The sequence below is a fragment of the Phalacrocorax aristotelis genome, chromosome 1, assembly GCF_949628215.1.
Source record: "Phalacrocorax aristotelis chromosome 1, bGulAri2.1, whole genome shotgun sequence".
NCBI lineage: Eukaryota > Metazoa > Chordata > Aves > Suliformes > Phalacrocoracidae > Phalacrocorax > Phalacrocorax aristotelis.
This window is the reverse complement of record NC_134276.1, coordinates 186,407,113-186,421,417: the sequence shown is the minus strand read 5'-3', so window position 1 is coordinate 186,421,417 and position 14,305 is coordinate 186,407,113. Positions and strand designations below refer to the sequence as shown.

General features: G+C 39.3%; 1 protein-coding gene across 2 annotated transcripts in view; it reads left to right on the top strand.

Annotated features, from left to right (window-relative positions):
• Window positions 1–14,305, top strand: part of PDZRN4 (PDZ domain containing ring finger 4) — a 252,999-nt gene that overhangs the window by 135,716 nt on the left and 102,978 nt on the right. Inside the window, exon 1 of one of the 2 annotated variants that reach the window (XM_075080997.1) lies at window positions 6,454–6,728. The exons of the other annotated variant lie outside the window; for it this stretch is intronic. Within the exon in view, the coding sequence (XP_074937098.1) occupies window positions 6,660–6,728 (69 nt within the window). The 5' untranslated portion in view covers window positions 6,454–6,659. Of the gene's footprint in view, window positions 1–6,453; window positions 6,729–14,305 lie in introns of those variants that run through there. 2 annotated transcript variants of the gene reach the window in all.

The following is a 14,305-nucleotide window of genomic DNA, read 5'->3' as shown; positions in this document are numbered from 1 at the left end:
ACGGTTCATTGAATTAATGCTCTTGCAAGACAGGTGTTACTTATTTTATAGGAATGTAAAAAGGAAGAGCTTTTCAGGGTATCAGGGGAACGAACAGAGTCAAGGAGGTCTGAGCTCACTGCTGCTCTCACCCTCTGAACCAGTTCCTGCTGCTTCAGCATTTGAATTAGAGTTTTGTACTGTGAGCTCAGTTTCTCATTGAGGCGTTTCATTGATATTTGCCTTTGTTTGTTCTGGGCCTGAACTTGGCGTGTAATACTTCAGTTCTAGACGGTCTTTCCTTCCCACACAGATGTAAAAAAAAAAAGCTCACATTTCATCTTCAGGTGTGGCAAAAAAAAAAAAAAAAAAGGATTTTTTTGTTTTTTCTTAACAGACGTAGCTTGAAAAGCTTTGAAACCAGTGAGGACAATAATAAAATGTACTCTTATAAACATGTTTGAAGTCTGAAGTCATTATGCAATCATTAATAAAGCCTTGTAACGCAGTTGGACTATATGGTGTATTGCCAGCTAATGTTTGCTAAGGAACTTTCAGTTTGGGAGATATTCTAGCTTTTTGTGCAAGAGCTGGTAAATTTGGAGCCTTGGAATTGAATTAGTAAGGTATCATATTGCCAATATCAGATTTCTGAAGAGGCCAACAATAAACATGCAGGCAAGCTATCAGCAGGTCTATGCATGGGCAGATCTTGCTGCGGTATTCTCTCTCATAGCTCCCAGGAGTCAGTGAATTACGGGCTTCCTAAGCAGGCAAACGTCTACTGCAGTTATCTGTTGTAAAGTTGTCTAATACCTTTTTGAACCCTTTTCTGCTTTTTGCTTCCAGTGAGTTCTGGTAATGAGTTCCGCAGTCAAATTACTTGGCAAAAAAAATCCTGACTTTCTTTTGTTGTTTTAAATGTATTGTCTGATTATTTCATTGTGTAATGTTAGAAGGAATGGCTTCCATACGAGGGAAAAAATTATAGGTTAAGATGAAAGATGCAGGGAAAGTGAACTATTACACATCTGTGTTTCTCATCTATTCTTCATAGCTCTTCCATTACCATTAAATGATTTAGAGATGGGAAGACCAGGACTGCTGGCTGTATTCAAATGTGGGTATTGCTGGGGATTGTGCAGTTTCATAACAAGAGTTTCTCCTCCATTGCCAGTCTTTTCCTAAAATTCTTCACATTCTGCTTGACTTCTTACCATGGTTAAGCATTGAACCTGTAGTTCAAGGAAACTATCCACAAGTCCGGATCTATTTTCTGAGTAGAAGTAACTACTTTAGAGACCACGACTCTGGTTATTTTAGCAATGTTTCCTAAGTGCATTATTTAATGTTTATTGACATTATATCCCAATCTATCTATAATCAGAGTTTTTTTCCACAACTCTGTTTAGCCATTTTAGGTTTGGCTATCCTGAATAAAATTTTGTCATTCCTTTTAAATCCTTTCAAGTTTATATATGAGTAACTCTACTCTGCACACTCCACAGTGTTGAAACTCTCTAGTGCAGTAAAGAGCTATTAGTCTGGTTTCACATGATCACATGGTTAAAAAAAAAGTAAAGGTGTGCCAGATAATTTCCTGATAACTAACTGATGAGGTAGAGAAAGTCAAGAGAAAGTCCAGCTTCTTTTACAATTTTTTAACAAAGTCCTTAGTTTAGAGAAGACTATTGGGACCAGCATTGACTGATTTTCTCAATTGAACTGAAACCGTCCATTTGATGTCTTTATGTATTCCTAAGGCCTTAAAGTTCAGTATAGGCATCATTTGGTGTTTTGCAACACTTCTGTAATTGATTAGGGCAGCAGTTTAAGGAATTATAAGGGAGCCACTCAGAGTAAAAACCTTGGAAAAGAATATTCTGGATTAAACTTTGAGAAAGAAAAGAGAAAAAAGGGTATCTGAGCAGTCTTGTGTTTGGCCGGTAGGCCTGGTAAAGGACTGGTGCTAGCCAGACTGTTCACATGAGAGTGGTAGGTAAACAAGGGTTCATTTGATTTTTTAGAACAAAAGAGTCAAGTAGCTCTTGTGTTGTAAGCAATTGTGACAGATAAGGTTCCTCATGTGCTTGCTTTCCATTTCTCTCTTGATGTTTATTTACATTTTGGACCAGGAATCCCGTAGATATGTGTCAATTTAACCATGGATGAGAAAAAAAATCAGTAGACAGGACTTGGGTCATACGATGTTGTAGGTACTCCCTACCTTCCAGGAGGCATCTGAGTCTAATGGAAGGTTCCATTTATGGAGCCCATTTGATTTATGATCAGGTAGACCTGGATAGTCTGCAGATAAATTACAGTCCTCCTGGGAAATACAGAACATGGGAATTCCATGTTTTGCCTTTCCTTCTACCACCCTTATTCTTGCTGTGACTTTGAGCAGGGCATGAAGTCTTGGTGGCTCTGCTACAGGATATGAGTTTAAACAAGTGTCTTTCCTATGGACATAAATTAATTTTCCTCCCAATATTGCATTTTATTGTAGATAGACATTCTTACTTTTTAAAATAATGCATTTCTAAAGTGTGCTCTGATGTCTCTGGAAACCGTATAGTGAGTTTTTACCTTGAGTTAGATTTTCATGTATCTTTTGTAGGGAGTGTGGTTAAATTTTCCAGGTGTTTGGGTTTTTTTTTTTTTGTATTTGCAAAAATCCATTTTATTGGAGCCTAAGCCCATTTCAATGACTCTGTCCTTCCATAGCTTGAACCTTCATTTAGCCTACTGGGTAATATACATTATGTTATTTTAGAGTTCAAGATGGTTAGCTTGTATGCAAATTCTGAGTCTTTGGGTTACATTTACTGAAGGTTTTTAAGTTTTTCTCTGCAATCATAAATTCCTTATTTTTCTAATATGCAAGTTGACTGATGCATACAATCACCTGATTTCAGCAGCTGAGGCTTTATGAAAAACATTATCATGATGAACTGAAAGATGTAGCCAGACTGAGGTCAAGCCTTAGGAGTTTGAGGCTTTGTTTAGGACAGTGGGGATAACCAAAGGGTTTTTCTAACTCCGCTTTCCTTATGATATTTTTGTTTTATAGGTATGCAGCCCTAAATCTATAAATTGCATTGCAGTCTATTCTGTGAGGTAAATTTCTGGGTATTCTTCAAAATGTATAGACTAAATGCAGTTAAGTTGGTAAATTCAGGAGGAGAGTGTAAATTCAAGGGCATGCAAAGGCAACTTGGAATTCCACATTTGCCTCACTGGGTTTCACCACTTAGTTTGGACCAACAATTTCACTATCCTCTCTTAACATGAATGTTAGCTGTGTGATAAAGAAGATATAAAGGAGTGAGTGGCCTTTAATGTGCAGTGTCATTGCCTTGAATTTTTTACAATTATAAATTTTCAAGCATGGGTGCCTATAATTAGACACTTCTATACCTCAATGAGGAAACTATATAGCAAATGTGTAAGTCATGTCCTAGATGCTTAAAATGAATTAGGGGATCTAAACAAGGGCACCTTGTTTGAAAATATTAACAGAAATTTTTCTGTAACTCTCTTGAAATTAAACTCCATCCATTTGCATTATTGCGTTCCTGGTTTGACCATAAATTATGGTTTTAGTCTTTATGGTAACATTAAGTTGTAGGAGATGAACATGGAGAACTCCACAATCAAGAAAGCATTGAATTATTCAAGTGTCTTTGAATTACATGTAGAATAAGAATTACTTGATTATATTTTAGTACCTTTTTGGTCCCTTTAGCTACAAATTTGATGTTGGAAGGGATTAAGAGGAGGGAGAGAAGGAAGGAAAGAAAGAGATCGCTTTCTCCCCAACATCAAATTCAAGTTGATCAAAGCACATCATATGTTTTGTTTTAGTCATTAGTTCAAGTTTTGCCTTGAACGTCATTCTGTGCTGCACAAAGTTTGGTATTTTGACCACATATAAAATCAAAGCAGGATATTTAGAGGGACATCAAGAACCTGGAAGTACACCTTTCCTTCTCAAATAAATCTGTTCAGCCCCACAAAGTGTGCCCATTAGTGGCTGCAGAACCCTTTTGATCTCTGTATGGGCAGAGGGCAGGCACTTGATAAATGAATGGAGAAGCATATGTCAGCTTCAGAGAAGGAAAAAAAAGAACCAGAGGAAGAGCAATGAAAAAAGAGACTGTTGGGGGAAACTGCTGAAAGATTAACTGTAGTTTTCCATTGCTTATTTTGTCTGTTAGGGTTTTTGTTGTTGTTGTTTGTTTGTTTCTTGTACCTATACAACTGGATTCCTGTAGTAATAGATCCTTTTTCCACCCTTTTTTTTAAGAACTAATTTTAAGGGACTATCAAGAATATACCAGGATAAATCATGGCTCCTTTTATGACTATAGTTTAGTTTTCAGACGGTGTATGTGTCAGAGGAAGAAGTTGTGTCAGTGGAAGAAGAGAACACTTTCATCGAAAGATGGCATGGTTGTCCTTGCCTGACTGTTGTCTGGTTCATTGATCTGACTGTCTTAAGTTCAAAATTTACACATCTGAGAATCCTTCTGCACCTCACAATATAGAAACCTTCAAAGATTGAGTTGATGTTTGCTTCATGGGTTTAAACCTCTCAGCATGAACAGGATTTCATGGGAGTGCGGAGGAGGAGAACAGAGGCTGATTCTTTCTAATGATGATGAACCTACCTCCATGGTTTGGCTTTGAAACCCTTGGACTTTGGGAAAACTTCAGAACCAAACCTGCCTGCTCAGGTTCTTCCACGAAATAAAAATTAATGTTATGTTTCAGAACAGTGCTGGAAGCTGATATAAGAAGAGCTTGCTCTGTTAATGGCCATTATTTGATTCCTCCTGGCTCTGCTCATTTATTAAAGGAGATGAAATTTAATTTGTAGTCTTAGCCTATCTGTAATTTACATAGAGGTTCTAGCAAACTTTGCTAATGTGCAGAGTTTGCTGTAATGGTCCAGTTTTTCCTGTAGGTTTCTCTGCTGGCTTTCATCCCGGCTGTTAGGTAAAATTAAGGCCCAGAAAATCGGATTATTACATCCCAAGGGGCAGGACTGATAAGCAGCATGATTGTTGATCTGCTTGCTACCCGGTGTTGGTGGTGTTTGAGGTGCTTCTAGATGCAAAGCCAATTTGTTAACAATTAGTGCTCATTAGAATCATTTCCTGTTATCGATTTTAAATGTTTGACAAAGCACTTCTAGAAACCTACACCCCCCAAAAAAATAGTAGCTGTACATCAGTGCTTAGTAATTACAACTCTTTAGGGCCCAGTGTCAATCTTAACTAACTGGTTTCATTGGTTTCCAAGTAATTATTTCTGCTTTGGATCCCACCTGCTATCCCCTCCAGATTAAAGATGCTTTGAAACAAGGGCATAGTTCTTGATTAGCAGAGTTGCTGAGAAAGGAGTGATAAAACAAAAGGAACTTTTTTATTTTCTGTCTTGGTTTGTCATGGCTTGGGCTTTTTATCTTGCATAACTGCCACTGGATTACATGATATACAATATAGGAATTAATGTCAGCCTGGAATTCAGTGTGATTTCCATTGGCCTTAACATTTAACATGTGGGTTTAATTTTAAATGCATCCTTGCCTTTATACACACATTGAGAATTGTGGAGCCATTAAAATCTAATTTACAAATGGTAAAATTAGATACAATGGCATGTTATAATAAAAGCTTTGATGTCTAGGAGTCCAAGAGGGTATATCTTTTGAGTTTCTTGGAAATTAGGGCTATAATTACTATTAATCTGTTTAACATGTCAGAAGAGACTTGAAGGTGAGCTTATTTAATAAACAGTACAATGTGTGTATATATGTAAAAAGCACCAGATCAGGCACACCTGCATTTTCACATGTACTGGAGATCTATGACAAGTTGTTATAGACTCATGCTTTTTATGAGTACACTGGAATTTTTGGCTAAATTTGGCAGTGTCAAAGGTGAAGCTAGCAGTATAGCCATCTGGGTTAATTTTCTCTCCTTCCTTCCTTGCTTTAAATCGTTAGCAACATCAGCTCAGGTTTCACAACCACTCTCTTAAAATGCTGACAAATATTTCAATTGTATTCCATGATCCCTGTTGCACAAGGTGGAGACCTAACATAAGACTTGACTTGTGCCTTTCCTACCCCCATTCATGAATTAGTCTCACAATTACTGTAAAAATTAAGGTGAGTGTGGGTGAAATACGTGAAGCTTTGTCCCTCTAACCTTAATAAACAGAGCTGGTATTGACAGAAGTGAATTTTGTTTAACCACAGTACATTTGCTTCTTAATTAGTGAATATTCATCTGTCATCAGCAGCAGCTATGACACCCCTCCCCGCTAACACGTTCTGTCATAAATAATCAATGAGAGGCTATTAATATTCATGAGTGAGAATCTGTGTAGTCATGTGCACTGATGCAGAGACAGGGGGAGTGTTGCCATGAACTGAGTCGAAACTCTGTGTGTGTATACGTGAGTGTAAGATAGTTAGGGAAAGGGAAGAAGAGCATGCTGCTACACACTACCCTGCCTTGTGCTTCCAGCTAACAGTGGTGTGCCTGTGTTTCGGGGCTGGAGTGACTGATGAAAAACAGTAGTCAAGTCTGGAGGGTGATTCCCTGTCAGTGCATTTGCCTTTCAGTGCTGGGGAAATTAGAGGCTTTGCTCTTGTGTTGCTTATTAGGATGGGCTGCAATCTGTGCACTTTTCAGAAGAGAGAGGAGCACTACAAACTGCTCTATGAAGTTTCACAGGTGAGTGCAGAGGATATTACCAGCATCTCCAGAGTAAAAATGTGTGCTCTTTACAGAGTAAGTAGAGATGCTTTTGTTTTGCTTTGCCTTTTTTTCCCTTTGCAAAAATGCTAGCTAAGTTGTTGGGGGGGGGAGGGTTGGGGGTTGATAATTATTAGTATTTTGGATGCCTGTTGTTTTCTACTCATTTGCCACTCCCCCTTCAGATGACTTCCTGTGGGATTCTTTTAACATTTTTGTGCATCTTCTGCCAAGATGTCAGTCATATAGCAGCAGTCTCACTGAACCGTATCGGTGTAGTTTTAAGGGAGCCCTTGGCTTTCGTAATAAGTCTGATTTCAGACAAGTTGCACTGCTGCCTCTGAAAGCATTAGGTCTGTGATCTCAGGTATTTCTAAGTTAAGGACAAAGTTTTTATGGCATGTCTGTGCTGGCCAAGAAGTATGTTAAATTTTCATTATAATTAATTAATTTTGAAATGATTCTGAAATGTGCATGTCACCTTTAAACAGGTACTGAGTATAACAGGGTTCCCACGGGTGAGGTGTGCTGCTTGCTCATTCATTGTGTGCATTATTTCTGTTTACTACTAGACAAAGATCTTAATCCCATCTAGATATTTTGGTGTCTCTTTCAGCATTGTAGCAGTGTAGCAGTGTGCTGCTAACGTGTTCCCAGTTCCTTCAGAATAAGATGAGAAAAGATGAAACAAGAACTTACCATAATAGCCCATAATGTTTTCTCAGATCCTATTGAATCAGTATTTGATTTGCAGCTTTTTGTTTGTTTCTTCCTCTTGGCACAGCAGACCCTCGCATACTAAAGTTTAGTGCCTTTCAGCATCTGTTCTCTCCCTCTCTGTAATTTGTCCTGGCTTTGACACATTGCCGTTGACGGAGGCTGAACGCTTGCAGTTTTGGACTGCGCTGCTGCTGACAGGCAGCGCGGAGGAGAAAAAACAGCTTACGGTGTTGGTGGTCTATTGGCACAGCAGCAGCTAAGTGCCCATTGCCGACTGGTTCCCTCTGAGTTCCTCCTGACGTTCATTTCACAGTGAGCTAATTACAAAGTGGATTCTCTACACATGAAGCAGCCTCCTCAGTTGCAGTGTTAATGCACATTTTCATGGTAATGTGATCAAAGCCTCATTAGTCAGTTTCCAAAATGATCCTCTGCATTAATTAAATATAAAAATGACTCTTTTTATCACCACAGAGAGGAAGAAGAAGATTAACATTGTTAATTACTACTGGGGGCAATACCTCTGCATCATTCTTTACCAATGAACCAGCAGGCTTATTCAATCCCAAAAGTGTCCGTTTGCAGGTAACCTGCCCGTTGCCTTGCCTTGTGAAGACAGTCTCTAGGTGGAACACTTCCCTACAGTTCAATAGTTAGTCATAGTCCCATCATCATGTTTTCTTACGCCAATAGCACAGGGGAAAGAGTAGCAGTGCATTTCCCTCTCCTCCCTTTCCCCCTCCTCAGGTCTGGATTGCCAAACTGATCTGAAAGTGTAAAAAGGAGAGAGTGGAGTAGGTTGGCGTTTGCTTTTCTGTGCCAGGGAATAAGAAATGCAGGTTGTGCTATGAAGGGGATTAGACATTTCTTAAAGGGCTGTATGTGTGTAGGGGAAAAAAAAGGCTGTGCCTGGTTTAGAGTGAAAGCATTTTGGAAATACTCCTTGCAGTAATCTTGCATAGTAATAAATGCTATTGAAACAATCAGCAAACCCAAAGGTGTGGGTTTTTTTTTAAGAGATTCTAGAGGAATTCTTCCCTTTATCTGTTATCTTCTCTGCTGTTGAGTTGGAGTGTCTGTGGATGTGAACAATCAAGGTCCAAAATGAACTAGTGCTTTCACTTTTTACTCTGGTGCTTGCCAGATAAAGTGTAATCCCTGGGAGGATCTAAGCGAGTTTCCTTGGGGAGCTGAAATGCAGTGAGCCTGGTGCTGCATCTTGTGCTGTTAGGGAAATGTCACTGATAAGGTGCAGGAGGAGAGCAAAGAAATGACTTAGTGTGCTTGCTGCCGGATCCTGTGTTCATCTGTAAACTCATCCCTATCTTTATTTCAGTGTATGCAGGTCAGAGCCCAAAGGATATTGAGCATATTTTTAACCAGGTGTTACAGTAGAGATCAGGTAATATCTCGTACCATAACTGCTTCTGTGTACAATACTGATTTGCTGCTATGCGGGGGAGCAGCAGTAGAGTATGATAAATTAAATTAAGCCAAGGCAGGCATTACTACTTGATTTGCAAATCCCTTTTTAACGCTCCAGTCCTGTAATTCCTATACCACAGCCTTGGCTCTTTCATCTGCGTGATTTCTGGAGAGCTTGGGACAAGTTAGCCTGTCAGAGACATGAACTGACTGAGGATGAGCTGTGGCTCACTAGCATATGTGGATCAGATAGATTAATTTAAATTCATATAAGGAAGCAATCCGAGCCTCATCTCTCACCTTTCTTATGCTAGGCTACCTGATACTGTGGGTGGTCTGTGCACTCATGTACTTAAAAATACAGTAAACAAAGGAAAGCGTGTTTGCAGAGGAAAACCATGCAAGTGCTTACAGTGAGGCATGTTTTCTGCTACTGTTTGTAGTGAGGTCAGATTCAGCACCGGAGAGCATTTTGTTGTAGAGCTGCTGGGAGGTGAAGACATCGTTAGAATTTGTATAATTCCTTGCTCTTCCCCCCACCCCCTTCCTGCAGGCTCGTTTGCCTTTCACTGAGATAGCAGTTCAGAGGCCCTTTCTGAAAGCACCATTTGCTTGTGTGGCAGAGACTTTTATTTTGATAACTGTGTCTTGCACGTGCAGATTGGGATTAAAACAAAAGTCAAATAGTCATTTTTTAAGAATGAAAGCTTTTGAGATACCATTACGCATTGGTGAAGGACCCTTGTGCTTCTGAGTGCCTCTTTACCTGTCCTCAGAACGTGAGGATTGCTCAGCTTTAATTCTTGCCTTCACTGTGAGAAGTTATCAGGCATAGCAGCCCCCAAGTCCTCTTCTTCATATGCCTACCGGTGGGGAAATGGAAGATGTCTCAGTTTGAAATTTATGGCCCTACATGCTGCTTCATGGGGCACTTTATTATTATTTCCTGTGTGCTGTATAAGCAGGATTGAGCTAATGAGTGTGCAGCCAGGAAGTCTACATCAACTCACTTAGAGAATGTGGGACCTGGTGTGTGCTCATGTCCATTAGGAGATTGCTCTGCCATTCTCAGCTGATTTTCTCTTGCACTGCTGGGGTGAAAGAAGTGAATTTAAGTCATTTGTTAGCTGCATGATGAGGATTCTTCCCATTTAGCAGAAAGGGTAAGAGAAACATGGCAAGGATTGGAGGGAATGAAACTGAAGCACCATCTGATCAATCATTGGCAGTGATCTTCAATAGCCTTGTGTAAGACTCAAGGAAATGCAAATTTTTTCACAGAATTTTATGGATATTATATGGAAATAATTTCTGTTTGCTGGAATTTGTATGGTTTGTTTTCAAAATGTGGAGTTAACGCAGAGAAAAAAAGGGGGGGAGAGACAGAGAGCATGGTACTTTCAGAGGTCGACCGAAGACCAGTGTGAGCTTCTTTTTTGAGTTACATGTTAAGAAGCAGTTCTTGCTCAGGTGAGCTTAGAATTGAAAGGGACAAAGGAGAAAAGCTAGAGGGGAAAACACAGGCAATCTGGGATGGCTCACAAAGTCAGTGGTGCAGCTGGGATTAAAACTAGAAGGTTGCACAGTTATATTTTACATTTGACGTGAGATGATAGCACAGCCTGCTTGTAGCATTTTTTAATCCTCTGAAGACTGATTATGCAGTTTCCTTCTCCTGTTGGTTTCCATAATTAGCATAAAGCACAAATTTTTACCAGTTTAGAATTCTGATTTTATGTTCATTTTGATATCCCTTGGGCTACTTGAAGTACTGAGTTTTAGTGGTACATCTCTTCAAATTCAAAGGTGTTCACAAGAGAGCCATCAAGCCCGCCCACTGAAGCAGCAGAGACACTTCTGTTGTTTTAAGGAGATGCTGCTAGGGCTGGCATTGGAATAAGGAAAGAAGACTTGGGGACAAGCAGTGTTCCTTGTCACTGGGACCTGCCTTCTTGGTCTTGATGAGGTTCAGTTGTATTCAGGAGATTAAATAGACTAAGTGATGTGATCCTTATTTTCCTTCTGAACCAACCTCCAGCCACTAGTATTCATTTTTGGTACTTACGCTGTGTGAAGTATTTACATGACAACTCCTCAGTGTGGTGTTTGCCATTAGCTCTCATTCTTTTCTGGAGATATCTGCCAGCAGCTTTTGTGTCACCTTTGTCTCTGTATATCAGCGCCCCCTCCAAATGCTCCTCATGAATTTCACCAGCAATGGGAAAGTACTATCTTGTGCTGCATCAGCACAAACACATTTTGGGGTCAATTTATATGTGTGTTCTATTTTTAATAGAAATTCTGTGGCAGGACACTTTTCCGTCTGGAGAACATGAAAGGAGAAAATTCTAAATTTAATTGTCTGGAAATTAGTTGAATCATCTGAGTTGAATTAAGTCAGTGGCAAAAGTAGTTCTGTTTTCACCTTACTGCATTTCCTAGCTTTTCCTTCTTGCTTCTCTCTAAATTTTTGAACAAAACAATTGAGAACCCCTGATTCTTATTTTTTCTAAGCAGCTCTTCTGAATATTGATTTATCTTTTTGGAAAGTTCAAAAATCAATTTTCAGGTGCTGAAGGAGTCAGCAAACTTGTAGGAGGAGTACTGTTTCCTCTCAGTTTAACTGAACTATTTTGGAGCTCTGCTCTATGTCATTCCCCTCAAAGCAGCACTGTCTCATATTAGTAGAGCAATGTATTTATGGTAAAAATATAATCAAATAAAGCTTGTAATACATTTCTAGCCATGTCCTAAAAACTTTCTTGGATTTTCCTTAAAGAACCTCTGCTGAACTGAAAAGACTTTAAAAAACGAGTTCATAGAAGTTGACTTCTCCTATGGGTAAGAGGTCTTTGTGGTTAGCAGGCACAGCCTTCCTAGTGCTGCTGTTTCCTTGCTTATTTACTTTACACTGATCATTGAGCAGCATTCATCTAAATAACTAATCCCATTGCCGTAATGTTTCTGCAGGCTGTACTCAAAAAGCGATAGCAGTGTTGTGGCATTGCTAACAACTGAACTCCTGCTCCTGGTGGAGGAATTTACTGTCCTATGCTGGGTACTGGTCCATGGACCTAGGGAGCATTGGCTGCCCACCCTGGAGCCCTGGGCACCCATGCCTCAGCTCTGTGCTTTGAGTCACCACATGCCAATTGCTTAAAAGAGAAGATACATCTGAAAGGCCACCTCTTGTCCAGATTTAGGTTCTTACTACAGAACTGTGTTTAGGTGTGAAGGCTCTCCTGAGGAGTCCTGGAGTATTGTGCTGTGGGGATTTGGGTCTGGGAACATGCAGGCTCTGCTTAAAATAACCAGCTCTGGCCCCCCAGACAGATGGTGGCTGTAGAGAAGACACCCATGCATACAGCCAGGCATGCAAGGAAGTTGTCATCTCATTTCCTAAAAACCTATGTCTGTTAGCAGGATTTTTGGGATCATTCTTTTGAACATGACACCTGAATTATATGCTGAGTACCTAAGTGTTATTTTGGATCTCTCACCAACTGCTTTTGATAAAACATGCTTTTTTTTTCTGATAAAATCCAGGAAACTATGAAGTGTTGCCACTGACTTCACTGGGGCCAGGCTTTTATTTATTGTCCTTGTTTACTGTCTTGTAAAAGGCATATAGTTCCTGTGCATACCTTAAGAGGAAGAATAAAGAAAGAGTCCTGAGATAACAAAGCAGACAATAGTATGTGAGATAAGAATTCAGGGGATGGGTACAACAGAGGCAGCTGTAAAAAGCCATACCGAGATTATAGCAGTAATCTGCGGGGATATGCAATGCTATGGAAATAAAAAAAAGTGGTTGACGTACTGAATAGCGTGCTTTTCTCTGTCACTTTGCTGTTCCTTGCATCTTGAATTTAACAATGGGGATTAAGGATTCTTCTAATGATCAGATTTTGATACATATTTTACAGAGCTATCCTTTCTTGAGGCTTGCTTCCTGATGTGATTTGGTATGGATATAATCCTCAGGCCTAAGGCAAAGCATATCTTTATGTGAGTGTTGTACATCAGTGATGTGATGAAGCCAGTCTTGCTACCTTGAGCATTAACAGACCAATAACTGCCAAAGAGGCATATTTTAGGGGTTCAGGATTTTTGGTTTGTGGTTCGTTGACGGGGCAGGGCATTAAAATGTTAGCTAAACACTCTGCCAAGTATGTGCTAGGACTTAATTGACAGTAGGTTGTTTCACCAGTTTTCTTTCAAGAGCTAAGAGCTTAATGGAGACGTGTACAACAGGGCATGGTGATAACCAGCAGCTCTTCCACCCCTGGGGATTTGATGAGGTCTCATAAAAATAATTTATAAAAAGAAGCTGAAAAATGCTTGGCTCTTTGGCTTTAAGGCTGTTTAACCTCAGAGTGTATTTGACTCATTATTTTAAAGGACATGAGCTTTTTGTAATAGTACTTATGTTTCTGTCCAACCCATAACTTTGAACCCACTAGCTAATTTCAACCACAGACCTTTCTCATATTCTAGGTTCATGCAAAGTAGTTTGATGATACTGTTATGTAGATTTTTTTTTTTCAAGAGCAAGAGAATTTCCTAGTTTTCAGACGTCCCCTCAAAATATCAAGACATGAAAATATTTAAAAATTTAGATGCAGATTATTCCTTATACACTTACTTTTTGGTTGCAGTGAAGATAGTTACTTGCTATTTTGTGTGTAATGAGCTTGTCATTATTTTACTTTGCTCAATAATCATAACAAAAATGAGTCTTTTAAGAGAGGATATTAGATCAGTAACTGTCTGTTAAAAGCTAATCTGTAATTTTTTAAAATAAGCAGCAGTTCAGAAAGATAATTTTACAAGTACCGTTATGCCATGGACTGAACCTAAAATGGAATTGCTGTGTCTTCATATAAGATGCTTCAAACTCTTTTATAGTTGTTTGCATTTTCTGTTTTAGTTAAAAATACCGGTGTGGACAGGCAGAGGACAGTGTGGCTGTTTGGCCATTTCTACATAATAGAATGATGTAAACTTGCATGACCCTCACTGTTGTGCGTTTTTATTGTTTCACTTTGAGGAAGTTAGGAAATTCTACATATCCTTCTTCTCTCAGGTGGAAAAAATAATTCATTCCTTTTCCTCCAAGAGGAAGGTTGGGGTTTTTATGTGGTTGGGGTTTTTGTTTGTTTGTTTGTTTTTTAACCAACAGAAGCAAACCCTGATAATCAACAAAGTGAAGCAAAACAAACATTGGTTTGCCTTTGTTTTGTTGTCTGATTGTGTACAGTAACAGTTTATTCCCTAGAGTTTTTGGCCATGAAGTTTGACCTCTAAAACAACATAAGCACAGTGGAACAAGTAATCTTCCAAAGTACACATCCTGTGTAGAATTCCTGTGCTTCATGTGTATTAATGCCAGAGTTGAACCTGAGAGGACT